Here is a 23,586-nt window from a genome sequence, read left to right on the forward strand (position 1 = left end):
ATTTTATGCTAAGGGTCTGTGATTATTTTATAAAGATGGGTAGTTGTCAAATAATGTGCAACTTTTGTTAAAACGCATTAATGGGCAAAGATTTTATACCATATGAATATAGTACAAATAATGTAAAAGTACAAATATTTAGGGATGTAACGATTCACTCAGCTCACGATGCGATGCGATTCACGATTCTGATCTCACGATGCGAATTATTCACGATTTACTCATGATTTATTTTTAAAAAATGAGTTGAAACAAATTAGAAATGAACAACTTCCCTTGCATTATTTCTTAAATGCTTTACGTTTCTTTGCATAATAAAATAATGTTTTATTTCAAATAACAAAAGTAAACTGCGATTTTATAACAAATTAATAATAGAAAAAGTCTCTTTAATATAAACAAACTAATACTGTCTGTGCTTTTCTTGGATTTTTTGCATTTAAGAAATATCAGCATCCACGTTTAGGTTTGCAGTGAAAATAGCGTCCCCTGCTGTTCAAAGAATGTATTGCGATTCAGTTCAAGCCTCAACCGAATTGAATCGTCACTCATTATAACAGATTTTCAACCGGCTCACGGTGAATCGTTACATCCCTACAAATATTCCATCTAGTCTTGAAATTTCATATAAATGCTAAATTATTAAGTCAATGTGTGATAGTGATATGTTAGTTTATATGATAATTACCAAGACAACAAAAATGTGCACAAAATCAAGCAGGCTCAAAGTGTTAAAAGTACATAAAATGTTTTTTATTTTTTTAACTAATGGCATTTTATTTAAATATAAAGCATATACAGCATCAGGCAGGATTTTATCTTTCATGTTGTCATGTCATAAAGATGAAGGGGTGAGAGAGTGTACCTACATCAAGCCTGAGGAACACTCAATGTCCATTGGGATTATTGTTCTACCTAGTGCATTTATTTCATTACAAAGCAGACATCAAAAAAAGAAAAAAAATAGTGCAATATCTTTTTCTCTACTCACACAGAAGAGGAAGTGTTAATGTTCTAAGGCGTTTTCTTTCCATGTTTGTATTGCATACAGAATAGAAGACAAAGGACTCAAATTATACTCTTCGTAAAATTTGTGCCGCTTATATCTCAAAAAGGAAAAAGGTTTGTTACGGTAGCTGTAATGGTCCGCTGGAAAACAATGCCATGCCGTAACAAGAAAAATGTAGCATGTACTCTGACATTAAGAAATGTAAAAGTTAGCTCATAAATGCTTTTTACATATTGTGGTGTATATAAACATTATCTTTTCTTTCTTAATATCAACGAAGAGTTTCCAAGCTTGCATTAAAGCAGCTTAATGGTAAGGATCATTATTTTTTTTTAAGTCTGAACATATATCCTTACGTGTCCAAAAACATTCAATGCAAGTTACGCTCTATGAATAACAGCTGTGGTAATTGTAATGTTTATTACAGTAATGCACGTACGATGTAAGTCTAAGGGCTAAGACGTTATCGAGGGTTAGAATCGTTTATATACTTTTCCATACAAAAATATTTCAGATTTTATCACACTAGTCTCATGTTAACACACTGTACTCACAAAACAGTGCATATTATAACGTTAATCCCTATGCAATTTCTTGCCCCATAGACTTCCATTATAAGTGTATTAGTGTGAACAATTTTTTTGCTTTTTACACAAATACAGAAATTACGGATGCTGTTGATCGAGCTTAACTTGAACCCACAACATCATTTTAAACCATAAATATAATTATATGATATGCTCAACAGTTAACTAAAAGAAAACAATAACAGCGGAGGTATTGAAGCCCATGAATTTGAAGAGGAGCTTTAAAAACTAAAAACTTCCGGCAGGAGCCCCTTTTCTGTGCTCAGTATAAACAGGGTGAATTGTCTTGCTAACTAGAATAATACTTACAAACAACAAGAATCAATGCAATACTAAAGTAGATCAGAAACAATCAAAATAAACAATCAGATCTCATGCAACACTTGCATAGAATGTTTTTCAGTCATGCTCTGATTTTCTGTCTTTTTTAAATATAGAACAATAGATTAAAGAAAGACATGTTGATAGCAAATAAAGATGCAGTACACTAAAAGAGAGGTTCAGTCAAGGCATTTGTTATAGTGGATTTATTACCCTGACTTCCATACCCCAGAACATGTCAATGTCTCATTACCCTCCAAATGGCACGATAACGCTTGGTCGAATAAATACGATATCTAGTACTGAGATACACAATCTACATAAATTTAAACTAACGTGAGAAAGGCAAGGCCTGGGGACATATGTTAGGGATAATCCACAGCTAGCCGTGCGTTAAAATGTTTTAATGCACAACGTGGAGGCCAAGAACCACCCGACGCGGAGACCAAGAACCACCCTATGCGAAGTGGAGGTGCATTAAAATCCTTTAACGCACGGCTATCTGTGGATTATCCTGCTTATACCATGATCATTTGCCAAGTTAAATCTTTTATTGATGTTTACAGTGAAATTTTACATCAGACAGGTGAAAATTACAATGATTTTGTCAGTTAAATTTCAAATGTAAACAAACTTACTGGAGCTACCTGTGCGTTAAAGGGTTTTAATGCACATCTTCCAGCCAATCAGAATCGTGTATTCAAAAAGACCATGGTATAAAGTGACTTGTTTAATGACCTGAGATGGGTTGTTAACAGGTAATTGTGTCATTTCTTTGCTGACATAGAAAGGCTCATTTAGGCCAAAATATACTCTATGCAAAAACGTGAACGCAAACACAAAAACGCAAAACAATTTATAGTGCAACTAAATTAAGCAGTCCCACCATTTGCCATAAGGGGCACCATAGTGTGCATTAGCATAAACATACATACCGTTTATAATATTGTGTTTAAAGAAAATATTGTTATCTTGTTAAAATTGTAAGTTATTTGTTACAAGTTACGCAAGTATGTGAACGCAAACACAAAAAACGCAAAACAATTTATAGTGCAAGTAAAATATGCAGTCCCACCATTTGCCACAAGGGGCACCGTTGTGTGCATTAGCATAAACACACATACATTAGTGCTTTTAAATGCCTACTACTGTTATAGTGGAGTGATCTTTAAAGAAAATCTTACGTTATCTTTTTAAAATCGTAATTTATTTTTATTTGTACTGTATTTGTAAGAAACTGGATGAACTGTTGGCACAATAGTTAACCTAAAAAAAAAGTTTGCACTAAAGCTCCTTTCTGCCGAGAATAAGATGCATACTTTTTGTTAAAATGGAAAAATCAAGCATACACAACGAAGCATTTGCGTTCACATGTTTGCACAGAGTATGTTTGGACATTTACATTCACTGTGTGTAGTGGCCACTAGGTATTGTATCCCATGTTTGGATTTCAGTGTGTGATAGAACATACTAGCCACACTGAAGGTTCATTCTTGGTCTGTAAGACAAGCTTTTTACAATCTACATTTAGGGTGGTGTTTCTCAAAGTGCATTCTGGGAGTGTATAGATCCAACACAATCAATAGAGGGACGGTCAATTTAACACAGTCCCTCTGACGGACATTACGTCAGTGTGGAGGAGTTAAGGCATGCAACTATACATTCACTCAAGTCTCTGTGCATGTTTGTTATGAACTCTGTAATCTACGTGATAAGTTTTACGTATAAACATTGCATTATACTGGAAAGATTATATTAGTTAACTAAGAAAAATAATTTCTTGGATGGCGACATTTGGGGTACGTCCTCAAATATACAGGCCATCACAACGAACGAATCACAAATTGTTTTAATTCTAAATTTGATCTCCCAAATGACTGGAATCAATACAGTGCTACATGAAAGTGTACTGCAACTTTACGTGGCTTCACATAACCGTACAACAGACCAATGTTACATACGCGTCTCACGTCAACGATCTCTGAGTGAAAGCAATCCTGACTTTGTAAACATCACAATATTTCTTAAAACAGGATACAGATCTGTATGATAAAGTAATCTTTAAAGAATTATATTCAGGATCTGTTTCATTTTTCATTCAACATATATATATATGTATATATATATATATATATAATGTCCATTAGCTATCCTTACATGTGTTACTATTAACCTGTTGCAGTTTTAAATATCAACAAAAATGAGTAATATATTTTAAGTCTTCTATAGGGCGATTCACATTTTGCGTTACACTCTGAAAAGTTGAACTATTTCCATCTCGATGCGGTGCCTAGAAAAATGTGTGCGCCGCACCGTATGCTCGTCACGACCACATCACTCCCTATTTGCGCGCGCATGCCGCGTGTCTACTTTTAAAATAACGAACTTGCGCGTACGAAAGACGTGAAATGTGAATCGCCCCTAAAGGTCCTGTTTCAACCCTAATGTGCAAATAGTCCTAAATAATTGTATTTGAGACATGCAGTGGTACAGATATACAGGTAAACATTAAGGCCAGTCTCATTGGAAAAACCTTAGCCTAAACTGCTACAGGTAACTTTCCAATCTAGAAGTCGTGGTAAAGAGAAAAGGATCTTGGATTTGGTCGTAATATTTAATTAGAATAACCAATTTAACGTTGACTGAACGTTAAATCACTTATTTTTGTTTTCTAGGTCAGTAAGGTGTGACACTGTTCATTTAAAGTAGCTCACGGTAACCGCCCCTTCGAACGCCCAGAGCCCCAAAGAGGAAAGAGCTGCAGGAAAAGAAAGATGGAGGAAGATCACTCGTTTGAGATACACATTCTCCTCAGGGAAGTCTGATGCTGTTTACTAGTCAGGCAACTACATTTCTTGTCTACTTAGACAAAAACTGTTTGCCAAACTTACATGTCAACAGCATGGTAAATCACCAAAGCCAAAAGATTATTTACATAGCGCCTAATATATCTTTAGCCATCAGGCAAAAAACTATATTTATCAGGTGGCTCAATTTAAGTTAAATTCAAGTATACTTTAAGAAGTATGTGTATATCAATGTATTAGTAGTATAATTGTGTGTACTATTTCAATAAGTGGGACTAAATTGGCCCAGTTTAGTTTATGAAACTTAAAGTACACTTTAAGTTTACTTTTAAGTACATTTTAATTTGTACTGCAACTATACTACAAGTGAATAGCTATACTGATAGTATACTTTAATACTTTTAACACATTTTTAGTTTATAAAAGTACACTTTGAAGTAAACTCTCTATAAACTAAAAAGTGAAAAATGTACTTATAGGCTCCTCAAGAGACTTCGATTTTCTACAATTTTAAGTATATTTCTGAGCAGCACATAAAATGTAGACTAAAAGTATACTTTTTTATTTTTATCATAAAAGAAGTATACTAATGGACGGTTCACACAAAACATGTTTTTCCATTCCTCTCCACTGCTTTTCCATTGTTTTATATGTTAAAATGCGCAAAATCGACATATTTTATTATGTTGTTATGCCCCGTCTCGCATCTTACGCGAATTAAGTTGGCATGGCAATTTCTGTTATTAAAAGTGTGTCTCGAGACCCTCGTGTTTTGCGCTTTTTAAAACCATTCCCAAGCACTACGTCTTGCGTTTTTAGACGCAAAAACGCATTCTGTGTGAACACCCCCTAATAGTACACTTGAATACATTTCTTGTTTAAGAGGGTTCCTACATATAGCATTATTGATTCTCCTATATATTTTTTCACGAGTAGCCTGTTTCCTCATCCTCATGCTTTCTCTACCAACAGATGACTTGCAAGTGTGTACAATGAACATTCGGATTCGGCCAGTCATAGAAAACTACCTATGAAGATAGTTATAAAATAACGTTTTCCAAATCTACAGTTAACAAAAACTGGTGAGCTACAAGAGGTTCTATAAAAAAGCAAAAATACAGACAATAATTTACTTGCGGCATCTCCAGTTTTCAATGTGTATCATTTCTTAGGACAAAAGTGGCCTGACCTGTTTCGATTCATATGCAGCAGTATGGAAATTGACTGCCTCTCTTTATTCTGGCCTTCTGTGCGATCCAAGACTACAGTCGCAATTTAAAAGTTGCACTCCACAAAAGCAGAGCGTAACCCTGTTTGCCCTGAATTCCTGAACACATTTACATGGTGCTTTTGCAAAATGTGTGCTACATCTGTGACAAAAAAGTGACTGATCATACCAGGCGCCTGAATGACTGAAGCTGTCCAGAGGCCATGAGAAAAGAAACCAAAATATGGTGACCTTCACCTTTACAAAGCATTAACAAGAAGCTTTCAAAATAAGATGCAACAAAATGCTACGATATCTTTCATTATGACTAACAACCCATGCTATAAAAGTGCTTTTTCTTTTCCCATAATGCCATCTGTGCTCATTAGGTTTAGGGAGAGGGAAAACTGAACTCCATGATATGCAAAATAAAAAAGTAATATTTGTCTTAATTGGGGTTTTCATCCAAAGGAAGCTCGAATTCAATTTTGATAAGAACATGCGTTTGCCCTTCAAAGAGAAAAGCTGTGCTGTTTTTAAAAGCCATCATAGTGCAATATGACCTCAATGACCACAAAAGCTCAAAAAACAGCAAGATCTTTTCCCATCCACATCAGTCCGATTCATAACCCTGACCCTCTCTTCCCTAACATCTGCCGACGGGGCGGTCAGTAGTTGTCTCTCGGCCACGCGCGCTGCCGGTTGTTCCGTTGGTTGTGTCCGTCTTGCGAGTCTCGCTGCCGCAGGAGTCGGCCCTGTGACTCGTGTCCGTTAGCGCTCTGGATACCCCCGGGGTGGTTACGGTTGGGCGGGTACATGTCCCGGTACGCGTGGGAGTGGCGGTTGGGTTTGTATTCGTCTTCTTCCTCTTCCTCCTCCTCTTCCTCGTCCTCCGGGGGGTGCAGGGAGCTAGAGCCGCCACGGTGGAGGGATCGAGAGTCACTGGCCTCGTCGGAAGGCATGAGGCTGTCTTGCTCCCCCTGCTCTTCCTCCTCAACCCCCCCTCCACCCCCGGCCAGCGTCAACTGCTGGTTCTGAGAAGGAAGAAGAGAAATGACAACTCTTAAGAATATTGGGATGACACCTTTCCTTTCTTGTTTCACTCCAAAGAAAAATGGCTTGTTTAGAAGACAGTGAGACGCATATACACACATTGAGCACACAAATATAGATAACACGTAATGTGTATTAAGGTTTGGGGAGACATGTCTCGCCAGTGAATTTGAATTTGACTAGTTTCTAAGGCTTTGTTCACACTGGACCTGATTTAAATGTTTTTTTTTAATTATTCTAATATTTAGGATAGACTGTTTATAGTGTAATTTTGCAGGTAAAGTCAGGTGGCGGCGTTCAGAACAGCTAACTACAAGCAGCGATACTTGTATGTCATATAGCAATGTCATTGTCAATATATGATAGTCTAGGGTGACCATACGTGCCATTTTTCTCCGCATACGTCATTGATTTCAGGTTTTATTTCAGAAAAGCAACCTTCATATTTCAAGGTAAGAATGAAACTATAAAATTTACATTTATTTCTCTTAAGACGAATCATCATTATAGTGTTTTTTTTAACTGAAATGTGAGAATGTCGATGATGTACTGTATGCTGTGGACAAACGCGACCTCCGGAGGACGCACCCGAAATTCTGGCCAGGATGTGTCTGAGAAAAATGGCCTACTACAAAACCACAGAGCACTGCACATGACATGCAAAAAATATTCGCATCAAGGCCATGAATAAGAATTCGTTCCCATGATTTATTAATACGTGAACATGTTTTACTAATTTACTAACAGACATCATCAAAGTTTCTCTGTCTATAACAGCACCTCCGTCGTTTATTATTAAGCATAAAACGATGAAGCCAAAAATGATGGCTATATTAAATGACGAGCAAAAACGTGAGCACAATTAACCCAAAAGGAGAGAACGAATAAGGGAGCGAATTGGCGAAACATGCTCAGGTATTAAATACGGCAGTCATTTATCATTTGTGTATGTCATGTGCTCGTACAAAACGAATGCAAACGTGACAACTGGTGAGTCAATAAAACAAGGTAGCTTATCAGTTGACTAGTTTAGATACTGCAATATAATACATGCTTCAAATCAAATTGTTAAACGAAAAGTCTGACATTAGCCAACTACGGCAAATTATTCCGGACTCATACATACTCGTAACAACTTGTGTAAAAATGTACTATGGAAAGCTTATAGAATGATGAAATAAGTGTCTGTATAAATCAATTTATTTGATAAATTCAAATAATTTATCAAATATTTTTTGCTACATAACTGGATACTAAGGCAAAAACAGTCTGAACAAAGCCTGTGAGTGCTTGGTGTCCGATATCAAGTGACTATGCATTTTCCTTTGGAGCAAAAAAGATTTAAGTTAGTTTTCGAAACAAGAAAGCTGCATTCAGAGGGATGTTAGAAGGGTTGCCACATTCACAAAGCATCAGTCTGTGTGGTCAGATACAGCCTCTTTTCCATAGCCAGGTTCCTTTAGAAAGCAGGAAAACAGGCGGATGTATCTGCGTTGTGTATTCATCTTATGGAAGGTGTTTCTACTACACTATGTTAATATCAATCAGCAAGGTGCATGTGTATATGTGTGTGCGCAGCTTGCTCGGAAAACTGAAGAAACAGCAAAAGACAAATGTGTCAAGGGGTCAGTGCATAAAATGAGGTAAATGACATAACAGTAGGCCTTTTCAAATGGAAAGTTTGCACTGCCATGGGAGTTGACATCATTTGATTGAAAGGATTTGAATAGGAGTGAAATGGAGACGTAGAAAGTGCCAGAAATGGTGCTACTGCCCTGAATGTCCAGTCAAATATCTATTGGTCATCTATTTATCATCTATATTGTTGAATACATGCCTTCACCTCTAAAAGTGTTGCCTAGATCTTACATTTGATTTGATTTCACAATGCTTACTTTCTTAGTGTTTTGTGTTGTTTTGACACACCACTGGACATATTTGACATTGAAACACAGACTATGAGTGAGCTACATGGGTCACCAACAACAGCATTCAAAACCATATATCTGTACAGTATATATGTTTTGTTTTCTAATGGGTATACCGCATGGCTTTTTCCATTTGGAGGGGTTGAAGGGATCGGAGGATGTGAAAAAGAATCAGGGCGAGGTTTTTATTTACAGTCTGTGTGGGAAAGGCAGGCTGACGTCCCACCTACTCACCGCAGGTTTGTAAGCGTTCATTCAATTAATTCCTGTGTTTCAGAGAACTGCAAAGATGTCAGGCATGAATGAGACACAGAACAGACAGATTCAGACTCACAACAGCTTCTGTGGACCCAAGACAATTTAAGACTGAGAGTGAAAATATGTTGGGTAGAAAGGGACAAAACAGACAAACATTTTATGACAATGTTCTTGTTATTACCAGTCTGGAAATTACACATCTGCTCTGTTAACTCGAAAGACATGACTGTTTATTATCTGTGTACATGAATTAAAGGCATAGTTGACCTACAAATGAAAATTATTTCACTATTTATTCATCCTCACGTCATTCCAAACCTGTATGACTGACTTTCTTCTGCAGAACACAAATGAAGATATTTTGATGACTGTTTTGGTAACCAAACAACATTGAATCCCATTGACTTCCAAATAAAATAAAATATCTTAGCCATGTTTGTGTAGACTTTGATCAAACAAATTCCTGACTGCCTCAAAACTTGGTCAAAGAGCTCAAAGACCAATGCAAATAGAATGCGACTAATAAAACAATGGTGGCTGTCCCAAAGTTGTTTAAAGAAAACAACTAATTTTCAACCTATCATTATATTTTCACAGTTTTATTTTCGAATAAAGCACCACGGTGTCTCGAAGTTAAAATCCCTTCAAGAAATGTATTGTAAGCAATGTTGTAGAACAAACAATGTGGGATCTGAGATTGTTAATAGACATGGTTATTTCAACTTATTTCGACAAATTCTGTTGAGTAAACAAAAACATGAGATAAAACCGCGGTTATATTAGAATTAAAATTTTGAGTTGATCTTGAATTCGGTGGAAACAGTCATGAATTGAACTTTCTTAGAAATAAGGTGCCTATTTTGTAAAAATTGACTTTTTCTTAAGTCATCTTTCAAGATGACAACAGACTATCTATCTACAGTACACAGTTAAAACAAAGTACAAGCTCTGGACTACTTTCCTGGGTGATCTATGACGACTTACACGAAGTCTGGTCCTAACTAGGTCAGTAAGGACCTTAGTTCCAGTTGTCTGCATTTTAAAGTTCTCCAAGCTAACATTCTGACTTGAAATCAAAATGTAACAACTACTTTAACTTGCTTTGCTTATCTTCAAGACTCAAACGCATTTTCTGTCCATCCATTCAAAAGCATCTCACCTGTAGGCTAGAGATCGCTGAGGGCGGGGTCATCAGATTTTGCTCCAGTAGTGGATTAAGGGGGGCGGTGCCTGGCAGATGAGTGGCACGCCAGTAGACTTCTAGATATTCTGCGAGGTGTTCACAGGCGTCCTCCAGTTGGTTCTCATCCAAAATGACATCAAACATCTCCTGATGGGGAAACAGGGTGGAGCAGAAGATGACATGCAGGGGATGGAATTAGAAGATATTATATCAAATATCTTGTGTTGGTGGTCAGGTGATGGGAGATGATGTTGAGCGACAGGTAGGATAATGGCTCTATGGAACAACATGCAACATGATGTTTGTCAGAATGTGGTTTGGAAAAGCAAGCGTCTACATCACTAGAACTGTAGCAAGGCCAGTGTAAACACATTCAGACTGGAATTAAGCTATGAAAATAGCTATGCTATTTTTAAGTGGCAATGAAGAACATTTGTGATGTTCTGACAACAGTTTCACTAGTCAAAGTTACAAATAACACAAAATAAAATGGCAATGTGGTCAGACAGTTGTGCTATAAAATGAAATGCCTTCAGTATTGTTCTCATATTGTACTGAGTTGACAGTTTTAGATCCCTGAAACACTTTGTTCACACATTTTGTAGCTAGAACTTGTTTTGACAGGTATCCAGGTGCATTTAAAACCAAGTGTGTCTCTTTGTGCCTTCAGTTATTAAATTATATTTGCCTTGATAATCACATTATTTTACATGCAATAACTATGGCTTTACATGAAAAAAACATCTCACGATGCAATATTTCTGTTTTAAAGACAAGCAAACCTTTTCAGAGAGTTATTGTTAAAATCCAAAAAACCCAATGAAAAGTAAAAGTGTGACTAATTATCTTGAATCCTGTAAAAAGCATCATCAACATTACTGTACTTCACATTTACGTTAAAAGTGAAGGACTAAAAGCATTTAGTCTGAAATATCGAAGTGTGTGTGATTAAACGTCATGAACTCACAGGTGGACACTGAGACAGTTTATCTGCCGCCATCATTTGAACATTCAGATGTTTGCTCTGCGATTTACCCCTCGACTTGATCAACCGCTGTAAGACCTGATGACAAAGAAAGAATCGAGAATCGAAACATAATGCATAACATAATCTAGGGCTGTTAAATGATTAATCGTGATTAATCGCATCCAGAATAAAAGTTTGTGTTTACATAATATGTCTGTGGGCTGTGCATATTTATTTTGTGTTTATAAACACATACACATACATGCATTAGAGAACATCTGCATGTATGTATTAACATATCATTTAAATTATATATAAACATTTCTTCATTTTTATATTTACATTTATTTAAAAATATATACATGTATGTGTATGTGTTTATAAATACAAAATAATTATGCACAGTACACAGACATATATTATTATAAACACAAACTTCTATGCTGGATGCAATTAATCGCGAAACAGCCCTAACATCATTTTAAACCGTATTAATCCAAACACAAAAACTACAAGCATCGGACCTTCTCTGACTTCAGCTGATGGTGACTGTCAGTGTTAAAATGGACTCATAAATGCTCATGGGACTCACCTTTGGTGAAGAGACTTTGACGTAGACAATGATGGGAGCTAGTGAGGTTTTAGCCAGCTGTGCTGGGTGGTTGATGGTGTCTGCATCCAGAACTACTAGCTGAAGGGTTTTAGCCAACTCAAATATTCTTTCAATCTCACTCTGTACCTCCGCTGAGTAAGAAACAGATGGGAGAAACGTGAAGCCAGGGAAAAGAGAGGAGAAAGACCATGTAACGACCCAGAATTCAGTCAGTGTACATCTTTAATTTGTTATAGTTTACTAAAACTAACAACACTAGAGATGCACAGACTATCGGCTGATAAACAGCCGATGATCAGGGCTGATACATCCTGTCAATCAAAAGAGGACAGGAAAAGCAATGAATTTGTGCTCTGTATATATAAAATGTTCAAAAACATCACCAGTTTGATGTTCAATATGAATAGTCATTTTATGAAATAATAACATTCAGAACGTTAATAGATATTCAGTAATTTTCAGAATCTCTATTGGCAGATATCACTCTGAAAAATCAGTATTGGTGGAAAAATGTAGTATTGGTGCGTTTCTACACAAAACATTGCTGTTAATTGAAATCAAATAAAATATTACCCTAAACATTACTTGAAAAACTTTAACTAAATTAAACTTTGCCTCAGCAATAAACTGAAATAGGTGTAAATTGAGGCACTAAAATTATTCCATGAAAATAAATAAAAACTAAGCTAAAAAACATTTATACAGAAAAATAAATAAACAAATAAATAATCAAACGATAGAGGCCCCCCCAAAATAATTTAAATAAACATAACTTAAATTCACACGAAAACAAAAAATGATAAATAATAAAATATACACTCATTTAAAATATAAATACAATTACAACTAAACTGAGAACAAAACTATAATAACTCACCTAAACTGGTTCTTGTGTTGGATCTTTCCATGATGGGTCTCTTGTTGAGGACTGATCTCTTGGCCAGAGAAAGGTCAGCGGTCACCCGCGTTATAGAGATCCTTTCAGAAAAACAATACTTAAACTAAACAACAAGTTGTTTTTCACTGGAAATGCATCAGGCCAAAAGCAGTAACCGAAGGTGACAAAGTCATCTTAAAACTCACCGTCCATCAAAGCGATGTTTGAGAAAATCAAACAGAGCTTTCTGCATCATGTCTGTCACCTGTCAACACACATACACGATAAACAAATACAAAAGAGACTTCTAGAAGAGAGTGGTTTCAGTGTGATGTCTACATAGCTCTCACCTCATAGCCCTTCAGTGAAGGCCCCACCAGAACCAGAGGCCTCATGGATGGGACCACATCATAAGGAGGAATGTGATCAGTCTAAAAGAGAAACACAAATGCAGTACTGCATCAGACTTTTTTCAACTAACACATAAACAATTGCTACTGTAACACACCTACCTGCTTTAGCTTCTGTTTGGCTTTTGAAAATGAAAGAACACAAATCAAAATCAGCTTCTGGGTTTTGAAGAATTGCTTCTTTTTTACTGTACCCTGAACTTCATACTGTAAGTGGGTGCTACGGTACATGACAACTGAAGCTTAACCTGTGACAGAACGTGTCGTGCATTACGATGAGAAGAGTGGAAAGTATAAGAACAAAAGCATGGGAAGAACAAACTCACTGATCAGCTTCAGCCCTACTGATATTTTGCTCATTTGGGACGCCTCACACATCCCCTGCAAAGCGTCATGTCGCTCGGGCCCATCATACTCACTCTCACCTGCAGATGGCGGTGTGGATCTCCAACCTCCAGATACCATGTCACCCAGACTTGAGGAGGAGTTACCACTTTTCCTGCAGGGAGAAGAAAGAGCAGACTGGTGAGTTATTAGAACAAAATGATCTGTGGTTGGTCTTTGGAAAGTTTCATAGAGCTAGATTTTTCTTTGACCCACATGAAAGCTTATTCTGACCAAAAAACACCCATTAAAACCAAAAAGAGTCTGCATGGTCAACATATGAAGCAAGGAACCAAAAGTTGGTCATACGATTCCTTTGTTTGCTTACTACTAACTTACAAAGTAAGTGTAATTTAAAGTATATTTCTAAAAAGCACAAAAACGTCGGACTGAAAGTATACTCACTTTTTTTAGTTTAAAAGAAGTATACTAATAGCACACTGCTTTGCTTTAAGGGGAAGTTGCATAGCAGCCAGACAGCCAATCAAATAAGACCTTATTCCTTGCCCTTTTCGGGCGCAATATGCAGGTTTGTTTGCATTAGTAATTGTTATAGTAAGGTTGTTTTAGTTTCCTTAAATATAACTTTGAAAAAGTTTCTGTTCATTGAAATCAAATCAAATATTGGCCTAAAAATGATTGGAAAAACTAATCAAAAAAGAAAAAAAGAAATGTAAGCTCAGAAATAAACTGAAATAAGTTTAAAGCACTAAAATGATCATAATAAACCAATCCAAAGTTAAAATCAATTTAATCTTATATAGCAACATAAAAAATAATCAAGAAAATAATAAAATGACAAAAGCAAAAATGTTAAAAATGTAACTAAAATGAACATAAAGACAAAAAAGCTAAAAATAAAAGCTAATTTAAAATGTTAAATGAAACTAAACTAAAACCAAAACTATAATAACTGATAAAGACCTCTGTTTTTGCTCCTGTTTGAGTCTCATGGCCTCCAGTCGGAGAGGGCTGGGAATGAAGCTGATATCTGCCCCCTCTTTCACCAGTCTTCCAATCCACCAGTCATTATTGTACTTCTGCAACACAAAAGACAAAGATTAAACCAAAGCAAATCTATGATTGCTTTGTTAGCCAACACTAATACGCTTCAAATGTTTGTTTGACTATGAGATGCTGTCACCTCTTTAATGTGCAGAAAGTCTTTGGCTTCAAAGTTTATGGCAGCACCCTGAACGGGACAGTCTTCATCGAGAGCCCCGCAATAATTCACATTCGTCTTTACTGCGAACGCTACAGGTTTGGACTGCCAGAACAAACAAACAAAAAAACTCAGTAATCTCTTAAAACTACACTACAACAATCATGTTGTTCATCAGTATTTACAGTATAACATTTCAGAATATTCGATTTCCTTCAGAAGCAAAATTGCATTAGATATTGCTGTTTTTAAAAAAAGTTTCAACCAAGATTTCTTTGGATCATAGGCATTTTTTTCTTTAACTTTACCAAACTGAAAATTGCCAACAACGAAACAAAAGATTACGAAACCAGGACTTAATTAAATATATTTACCTCCAAAATAGGCTAAATCTTGTTTGAAGAATGATTAAATATTTTTACTGCAGAACAAAACAAAAATTCTGATTTGCAATATTTATTATCGATGTTCTGCAATTTATATCACCTACATGCATCAGGTTAAACATGCTAAGGCAATATCGTAACATTCTTCTTGTTGAAGTTTAAAACACTGACCTAATTTGAATTGTTGCGTAAGAATTTAGTACACACTTTTTATACTCTGGTATTGCTTATGTGCAAAAAAAGTATAAAGCTCGTAAAAGAAAAGCATGAGAAACCTTGGCTCTTTCGAGCTGCAGCTGAGCCTGGCGTTCGGCTTCACGCCGATACGCCTCGCGGTCCTCCTCCGCTGACAGGTCGGAATCCGAAGGTCTGCTCGTGTACGAATCGGCTGAACCCTACAGGATGGGAATGAAAGAAGACAGAAATGTTTGTCAGAATGGACACATGAGGTTATAGTCCATGACTTGAAGTGTAAACAGCTTGGCCATGTCATGACATTCATTCATCAATCACCACAGTGGAGCATTAAATGAACTTTTAAATGGCAAATGGCTAAAGTCTTTAATGACGTGTTGACACAAAACAGAAACTCTGTATTCACAATTTACATCTCTAAAATAAAACAAAAACATTAGTTAAACAAAGATAGGGTAAATAAACAGCATAATAGTTAAAGTAGCATAGATACTGTTGCTTTTACTTTTAACATCTCCAAAACACTCTTACTGTATGTAGGTAGGGTATTTTTTATACCTATGAAGGAACGACATAATGCCCTCTCAGATGTATATAACTTCTTCAGTTAAACACATACAAATTGTTCAATATTAAAGAGATAGTTTACCCAAAAATGAAAATTCATTTTCTCACCCTTATGTAATTTCATACCTGTATAAATTACTTAGTTTTGATAAACACGATGAAAAATATTTGGAAGAATGTTTGCAATTTTCACTTCAGGGACATCACCCACTAGCTTGAGAAAAATAAAATGGTAGTCAAAGGTGCCTCAGAACGGTTTGTTTTTCTACAAATCTTTAAATATCTAATTTTGTGTTCAACAGAACAAAAATATATGTACAATAATTTTTTTCTACTATGGTAGTAGATGGTGTCCCCGAATTGAAAATTGCTAACATTCTTCCAAATATCTTTTTTTGTGTTCAACAGAACAAAGAAATTTACACAGATTTGAAACAACATGAGGGTGAGTAAATGATGACAGAGAGAATTGTTATTTTGTTATCACTTTAAAAGGCCGTCTATGTGACTCAAAATGTTGAATCTCTATAAAGCACATACAGTACATCCACCATTAAGGTAATCCAAATGACTACAGCAGGATAAAAAATGTGATTTTTTAGTTGAACTATTCCTCAAAATGAATGTATACAATAAAATAAATTGCAGTTTACAAAAAATACAAATGCACACTTAAATCCTTGAAAAAAAAGCATTCTGATGTTACCATGTTGTATGTGTAGTTATTTGTATTATGTGTCATTCTTTATACTATGGTTAAACACTTGTACAGAAATGTTTACTGTGTAAATGTGTACAAGAAAATGTCTACTGTAAAGTATTGTATTTCTTTGTTACTTGTAATCTACAATTCTGTCTCATATCTGACATACTGCCATGTTGGTCGGAAAACAAGTTTTTCACTGTTGTACTTGTGTATATGGTTGAGTGACAATAAAAGGGTCACTTGATTTGATTTGATTTTGATCATTTGATTTGATGTAAAGAAAAACATGGAACCATGTACTTCTTTCTCTAGCACCATATTACTATATACAGCAGCAGCATCATGTTTTTGTTTTTTATGCTTATTTAGAAAACAGATGCATAAATTGTCAAACACACTACATGTTTCCATTTTTTGTGTCCAGTGTTGGAACTCAGAATTATGGGATATTTCATTTCAATCTTAATTCGGGGCTACATCAGCACCAGAGCTGCTGATGGTCAATGAGTCACCAAACACATTTTCCTTACACTGTACAACACTGCACTCCACCCCAAGCTCCTATTAACCCAACAAATAGATAAATGAAAAGATCAAATAACAGACAGGGTTAACCACATATGTTTGTAATTCGTACAAATCATTAAATACAGCCATCATTATTCTCTCTCTGTGTGGCCCAAACACTGTAATTTCATATGTTCTGCTTTCCAGAAGGTGACAGATTACTACAGCAGTGAGTCTGAGACTTCATGTAATGCAGACAACAACCGTTCCACAATGAAAACGAAGCAAAACCACCACGAAATCCGAATAACGGCATTTGAGTTTGCAATTTAAAGATACAGACATCTCTCTATAACGCTACAGCAATAGCAACGTGAAAACGAGCATTTGCAGTCTTGCTCACGATCATACCAAACCACATCTACAGAGCACATTAATTTACTTTAAATTACATTCATTTATATAGCATTTACATCCACAAACTATTGCTTCAAAAAATCGCACCCAGGTACACACGCGTCCTACCTTCCTCAGGACAATGATTGGTGGAGCTTGTTTAATTCAACATTCTCTCTGAGCTCGAGAGGGAGGCAACACTCCAGGTCCCTCTCAAAACATCATCCTGTGGTCGGTGGCCCTTTACCAGTCCATTCTGAGCAGCCTAAATGATCTGATGTGGCTTAATGCCAGCGCTAAACAACACAGAGATTCAACACCAAAACAGGGCAGTCATGACTGCTCTGAAAACCTCACACAGCAGGCAGGGTGGACGAGAGAGAGAGAGAGAGAGAGAGAGAGAGAGAGAGAGAGAGAGAGAGAGAGAGAGAGCACTGTGGACAATAAAAGTGCAGGCGGAAAGATGGAGCGAATGCTAGAAACAAGCGATAGATAAATAGCTCATTCTAAGGTAATAAAAATATAACACTTCATTATGTAAGGTCTTTATACACATCTGAAGACATAGTCTTGTATATTATATTGCATTTCTGTCAATACATCCTCCAAAAAATGACACACTGGACCTTTAAAGGGACAAAATTAACAAAATGAAAGTTTTTATTTTTCTCACCCTGATGTTGTTTCAAATCTGTTCTTCAGTTGCACACAAACAGAGATGTTACAGACTAGCAATCTCAGTCTCCATTTACTTTTAATGCATCTTTTTTCAAACAGTGAAAGTGAATGGTGACTGAGGCTGCCGTTTCAGAGTCATGAGGGTGAGTGAATGTTGATATAATAATAATTACTGGATGAACTATTCTTTTATATATTTGAGTTTTTGCAATAAAATTGTATTTTAAAGAGCGGAAGAGTTTAGTGATCCGTTGACTGCCTGTATATTTTAGACTGGTACGATGTAAATAATCCAAGCAGCGTCCCATAAACAACACAAGTAACTAGCTCTCCGTTTGAACAATACCATACATCATATCATGAGGTAAAACACATGCATACACACACCGTCTTATCCACTGTATTATTCATAATGGTCGAGAGAAGAAATAAGAGCGAGAAAGTGCAGATACTGGCATATTAGCTTCTCTCGGGTTCAGAACAGTAGGCTTCTTTTAGCTGATTCAATACTTTCATTGTGAGGCGTGTCATCGCTACTGTCTCAGTAATTAATCTCCTTCAAAGCCAAAACGTCGAGAACTATTGTGCTGTCGTCTCTGTTTGGTGATATTTATTGTTTTGAAGTAGGTATCTTGCGAATTTCCAACAGATAGACAAAAATGTGTATTGAGAAAATGAAAGAGAAAAATATAAATTCAGTCATTGTTTATTCATCCTTATGTCATTTCAAACCTGTATGACTTCCTTTATTCTATAGAGCACAGAAGAAGATATTTTGAGAAATGTCTCTCTGGTTTGTTAGTCACATTTTAGTCAATCATTTGACTTGCAGTGTCTGCCACATCAATGTTTTCGAGAAAGGAACTTTCCATACCGTTCCATAACAAAGACCCACTCGAGCATCCCTTCCACGCCTCGTTCTCCACCTCGCATCCTAGCCCCCAACTGCAGCTGTGTGCAGATGTTTACCTCCTTTCTCAAAAAGCCTCTAGTGGCAGATGAATCTCGGTTCGTGCCCACACCCGCATTCACTGCAACACCAAATATAGCACAAACCCCCACCTTCCCCCAGTCTCTGGTTCCCCTTACAGCACACAGATCATATCCCTTAGATTTACTGTATCACAGATATCACGTTAATATTTCAACATCAGGGTTATCAAACAATACTACAACCCCACTGTAAGACAGGCAGTCATAAAAGGACAATAATAAGGTGTACTGAAGGTAAGGTGTCTTAGCGTAAAGAAGACAATGCGAAAAACACACTACCACAGCATCATTTTAAATGAAAGAAATAAGACTTGTTTTCTGAGAATTAAATTTTTTATAATAAGATTTTGTCTTGATTTTGCAAGAGAGAGAGAGAGGTATAGGGGGGAATGTTGGATTGTTAAAGGAGTAGTTCACCTACAAAATGAAAATTCTGTCATCATTTACTCACCCTCTGGTCATTTCAAACCTGTATGACTTTCTTTCTTCCGCAGAACATGGAAGAAGATATTTTGAAAAATGTTGTTAACAGCCCCCATTGGTTACAAAAGAAGTGAATGGGGGGCTGTGCTGTTCTGTTACTAACATTTTTCAAAATATCTTATTTTGTGTTCTGCAGAAGAAATAAAGTCATACAGGTTTGAAATGACAAGAGGGCGTGTAAATTATGACAGAATTTTCATTTTGAAGGTGAACTACTCCTTTAAAAGAAGAAATGGAGGAGAAAATGAGGGGATGTTCAAGGCTGGGAGAGAGATGTCTTCTGCTTGGTGAGGCCATAGAGATGCTTACTCCTATATTTGAATCTCAGTCCTGATTCTGTCAGCTCCAAATAACAGCCTCAAACAAAGCGAGTCTCACACAGGGGAGAGAGAGAGAGAGAGAGAGAGAGAGAGAGAGAGAGAGAGAGAGAGAGACAAAGAGAGAGATACCTATGTCCAATGATGCTCAAAAATACTCCAAGAAATGAACAAAGTAAGTTGATAACCAAAGAACATTTTAACTTAAAATACAAATTAACTGAGTAACAATTTGTATCCAAATTTCTCCTTCAGAACAGACAAAGTGAGAGACAATATTCACACACACACATTTTATGATCTATGGCAGGGGTCTTCAACTACTTTTCTTTGAGGGCCAGATTCCAAAAGTATAAATAGGATGCGGGCCAGTTAAATCCTGCACACAAATATTGCATCCAGTATTTTTGCCTTTTCAAGATATTTAATTAAAAGGAATTTGTCTTTTTAATTGTATTTTATATTACTTAATGCGTTAGTTTCCCCAAAAATGAATTGCTGTTAATTTACTCACCCACAGTCCCCCAGTACATTCAAGATGTGGGTGACATTGTTTTTTTCAAGAAGATAGGCTATTTATAAAGATATTTGGTTGAATTAATGAAAGTCAAATCAATAAAAATCAAAAACGCTAATACATTCAACACAAAAGTAATCCCTGCCCCTTGTGATGTTAAACTGGCGTCTTATAAAGCGAATCAATTGATCTGTGCAAGAAACTGAACGCTATACATTTACATTTAGTCATTTAGCAGACACTTTTATCCAAAGCAACTTACAAATGAGGTGAACGATAGAAGCAATTTGAACAACATAAGGACAACAAAAAGCATATGGTCTCATATAGCCAACCACAGTATACAAAGCTAAAAAAAATGTAAGGATAGAAAGAGTAGAAAAGAATCAGTCAGAACAAAGAAGAACTAGAAAACAAAGACTTCCCACGAGGGGGCAAAAACAGAGAAACAAGGATAAACAAAACTAAATACTTTACAAGACCTTCACTGGACTAGGTTTTCGGGAACTAGGACACGAGGTAACCGCACAGGACAGCAAACACAAGGGCATTAAATAGGGCAACTAACAAGGGAAAGTTACACTAGGCAGGTGTGGGGAATAAAACACTGCCGGGAAGCTAGACGAGGAAATAAGGGGGCAGGGTCAAGAGACGAGACAGGAGAGCACATGGCCATGATAACAAACAATGGGATTTCAAGCAGTTCTGTTTTTGCATGGTTCAGCTGCAGGTGATGGTCGTTCATCCAGAGCGAAATGTCACTCAGGCATGCTGAAATGCATGCAGAAACAGTCGGATCGTCAGGCTGATATGACAGGTGGAGTTGTGTATCATACACATAGCAGTGATAGGGAAAGTCATGTTTCCGAATGACAGAACCTAGGGATGTCATGTATATGGAAAAGAGCAACGGTCCAAGCACTGAGCCCTGAGGCACCCCTGTATTGAGATGTTGGGACTCAGAGAACTCACTATACTATTATCAGATCTTCTGATAATAGTATAAAATAAAACTTCTAACACAGTTTTTCCCTTATTTCTGAGACAACCGTTAAAGATGATTGGCCGCATTTGGCCCGCAGGCAGCCAGTTGACTAGTCCTAATCTACAGTATGGTGAAGACTTCTTATTGAGATTAAAGATCTCAAGTGTTTCTCCTAAACAATAATGATAATGAAGTGCAAATGCTTTGGTCTCCTTCTTCTCTGAAATTTCTTCTCACACAAAGACCCAGAAATCTGACATATGTCTCCACTCGAGTTTCAGAATGATAAACTGAGCTCAGATTTGCCAACCTGATCTCTAAGTATCAGTGTCAACCCCACTGAAAAAAGCATCATCCCTCAATCACTAAAGGACAAGGAAGAAAATCAAAGCAGTGGGGAAGGATGTTGATTTCAAGCTACAGTAAGAGCAAAAACATGGCACCACAAAACTGAGCCAGTACACACGACCACACACACCCGCAAGAAAAACCAATACAAGGGACAGACTTATGGTTCACAAAGGGAAAGAGAGAAATGGACCCATCACCATTCCCTGAGTTTCTGGTCTGCACTGTGCATGAGAAGTGCTTCTGCTAAGTGATCCTTAATGATGTTATGGCAGTTTGTGAACTGTCAGAGCGGCCATTTGCCATCCTTTATTAATGCGATGGATTTCAACAGCAAACTGCAGGGCTACACACCCAACACTGATATCTGAAGCTTCCTTTACTGTACATCATGATGTTCAATATCATTATGAAGAAACACCACCAAAATCATCAGTATCTGCTTTAAAAGAGTAAGAGAGCGAGTCTATGTTAACACCAATAACAAAGTGAGTTCATTGTGAACGTGCTCAGGAGGTGCTCGATTATAACAAAAATCATATTCACAATTATTTCGCCCAACGCTGTGATCACAATTATTTAACACGATTACTTATTGACTTTAGAATAGTCAATGAACAGATAAATGATTAATAATAAATAATAAATAAATAAATAACTTGTCAATTTAACACCAGATTCAACTTCACAACAAAAATAAAAGTAAATCAAAAGTAGATCAAATAAAATATGAACACAATCAAATAAATAATACAAAATAATAAAAAGAAATGAATGTGTCACAATCGCCAAAATTGAAATTTAAAATCAATTACAACTAATTTGCACCGCCCTATAGGAGATGCTGTAACATTTTGTGTTTTGCATAGGAAAACCAGCACATTTTCTCCTTTTACTGTACTGTCATAAATATCATCTTGTTTGCATACAATGTTTGATTTTTCATAAATTTGATTAGGTTATGAATGAATATTAATGAAGCACAACATAGTGCAGTAAATAAATACTTTAATTTAAATAATACATCACTATTTTTGGAATTACAATAATGGACATTTGCGTATCACTAATAATCACAAAAATAATCCTAATGTTAATTAGGATGGTAATGTTAATGTTAATTTACAACAAAAAAAAATGTTTTGCACAAGTCCTTGAGAGGTTTCGTGAAAGTCACATTAATAATCACCAGAGCTCAGGTGGGCTGGAAAAACACACAGTCCCAATAGAAACCAGGCAAACTGCCGGCTAAAGCGATTTAGGACAGTATGAGTTTGTTTTGATCAAACCAGAGACATCTAAATACCCCACATTAAGCCTTTAGTGTGCCAACTATAGCTCGTGTTACTTTAATAACAGTGACGACATTAAAATCACAGTACACACGCTTTAAATGAACAGTATCGAAATCAACAAATTATCCTTAACAATCCTTAGCCATAACAGAACAAAGAAAGACATTTACCTGACTTCTAAGTCCTTGACGTGTTGTCTACATACTCATTTTTGTCCATCAAAAGCGTGTGAATTTACTGTACGTACAGTTTCTTTGACCTCCATCATAATCTTTTCATCAAAGACTCCGCCCCTTATTCATCTCAATAACACATCACATCATCAGCCCTTTATCTCTCTCTAGTGAGTGTTTGTGTACTATGTATCCAGTCTGGTAGACTAATCCATTTATTTTGGAACAAGCCATGTTTATACACCGACTACAAGCTAAAGTTAGAAAGCTTTGA

General features: G+C 36.3%; 1 protein-coding gene across 5 annotated transcripts in view; it reads right to left on the reverse strand.

Moving 5' to 3' along the window:
* Positions 1-731: 731 nt before the first annotated feature.
* cacnb3a (calcium channel, voltage-dependent, beta 3a) overlaps positions 732-23,586 on the reverse strand; it is a 28,436-nt gene continuing 5,581 nt past the window's right edge. The window contains exons 3-15 of one of the 5 annotated variants that reach the window (XM_057319308.1): positions 15,428-15,547; positions 14,749-14,871; positions 14,529-14,644; positions 13,646-13,719; positions 13,323-13,342; positions 13,161-13,241; positions 13,017-13,075; positions 12,811-12,911; positions 11,913-12,064; positions 11,321-11,416; positions 10,330-10,500; positions 9,147-9,193; positions 6,860-6,965 (exon numbers count right to left, since the gene is read on the reverse strand). In XM_057319308.1, the coding sequence (XP_057175291.1) occupies positions 9,164-9,193; positions 10,330-10,500; positions 11,321-11,416; positions 11,913-12,064; positions 12,811-12,911; positions 13,017-13,075; positions 13,161-13,241; positions 13,323-13,342; positions 13,646-13,719; positions 14,529-14,644; positions 14,749-14,871; positions 15,428-15,547 (1,143 nt within the window). In that variant the 3' untranslated portion in view covers positions 6,860-6,965; positions 9,147-9,163. Of the gene's footprint in view, positions 6,966-9,146; positions 9,194-9,227; positions 9,255-10,329; positions 10,501-11,320; positions 11,417-11,912; positions 12,065-12,810; positions 12,912-13,016; positions 13,076-13,160; positions 13,242-13,322; positions 13,343-13,639; positions 13,720-14,528; positions 14,645-14,748; positions 14,872-15,427; positions 15,548-23,586 lie in introns of those variants that run through there. The other 4 variants (XM_057319307.1, XM_057319306.1, XM_057319305.1 and 1 more) reach the window with 4 other exon arrangements.

The sequence above is a fragment of the Triplophysa rosa genome, linkage group LG21 (genome assembly GCF_024868665.1).
Source record: "Triplophysa rosa linkage group LG21, Trosa_1v2, whole genome shotgun sequence".
Lineage (NCBI taxonomy): Eukaryota > Metazoa > Chordata > Actinopteri > Cypriniformes > Nemacheilidae > Triplophysa > Triplophysa rosa.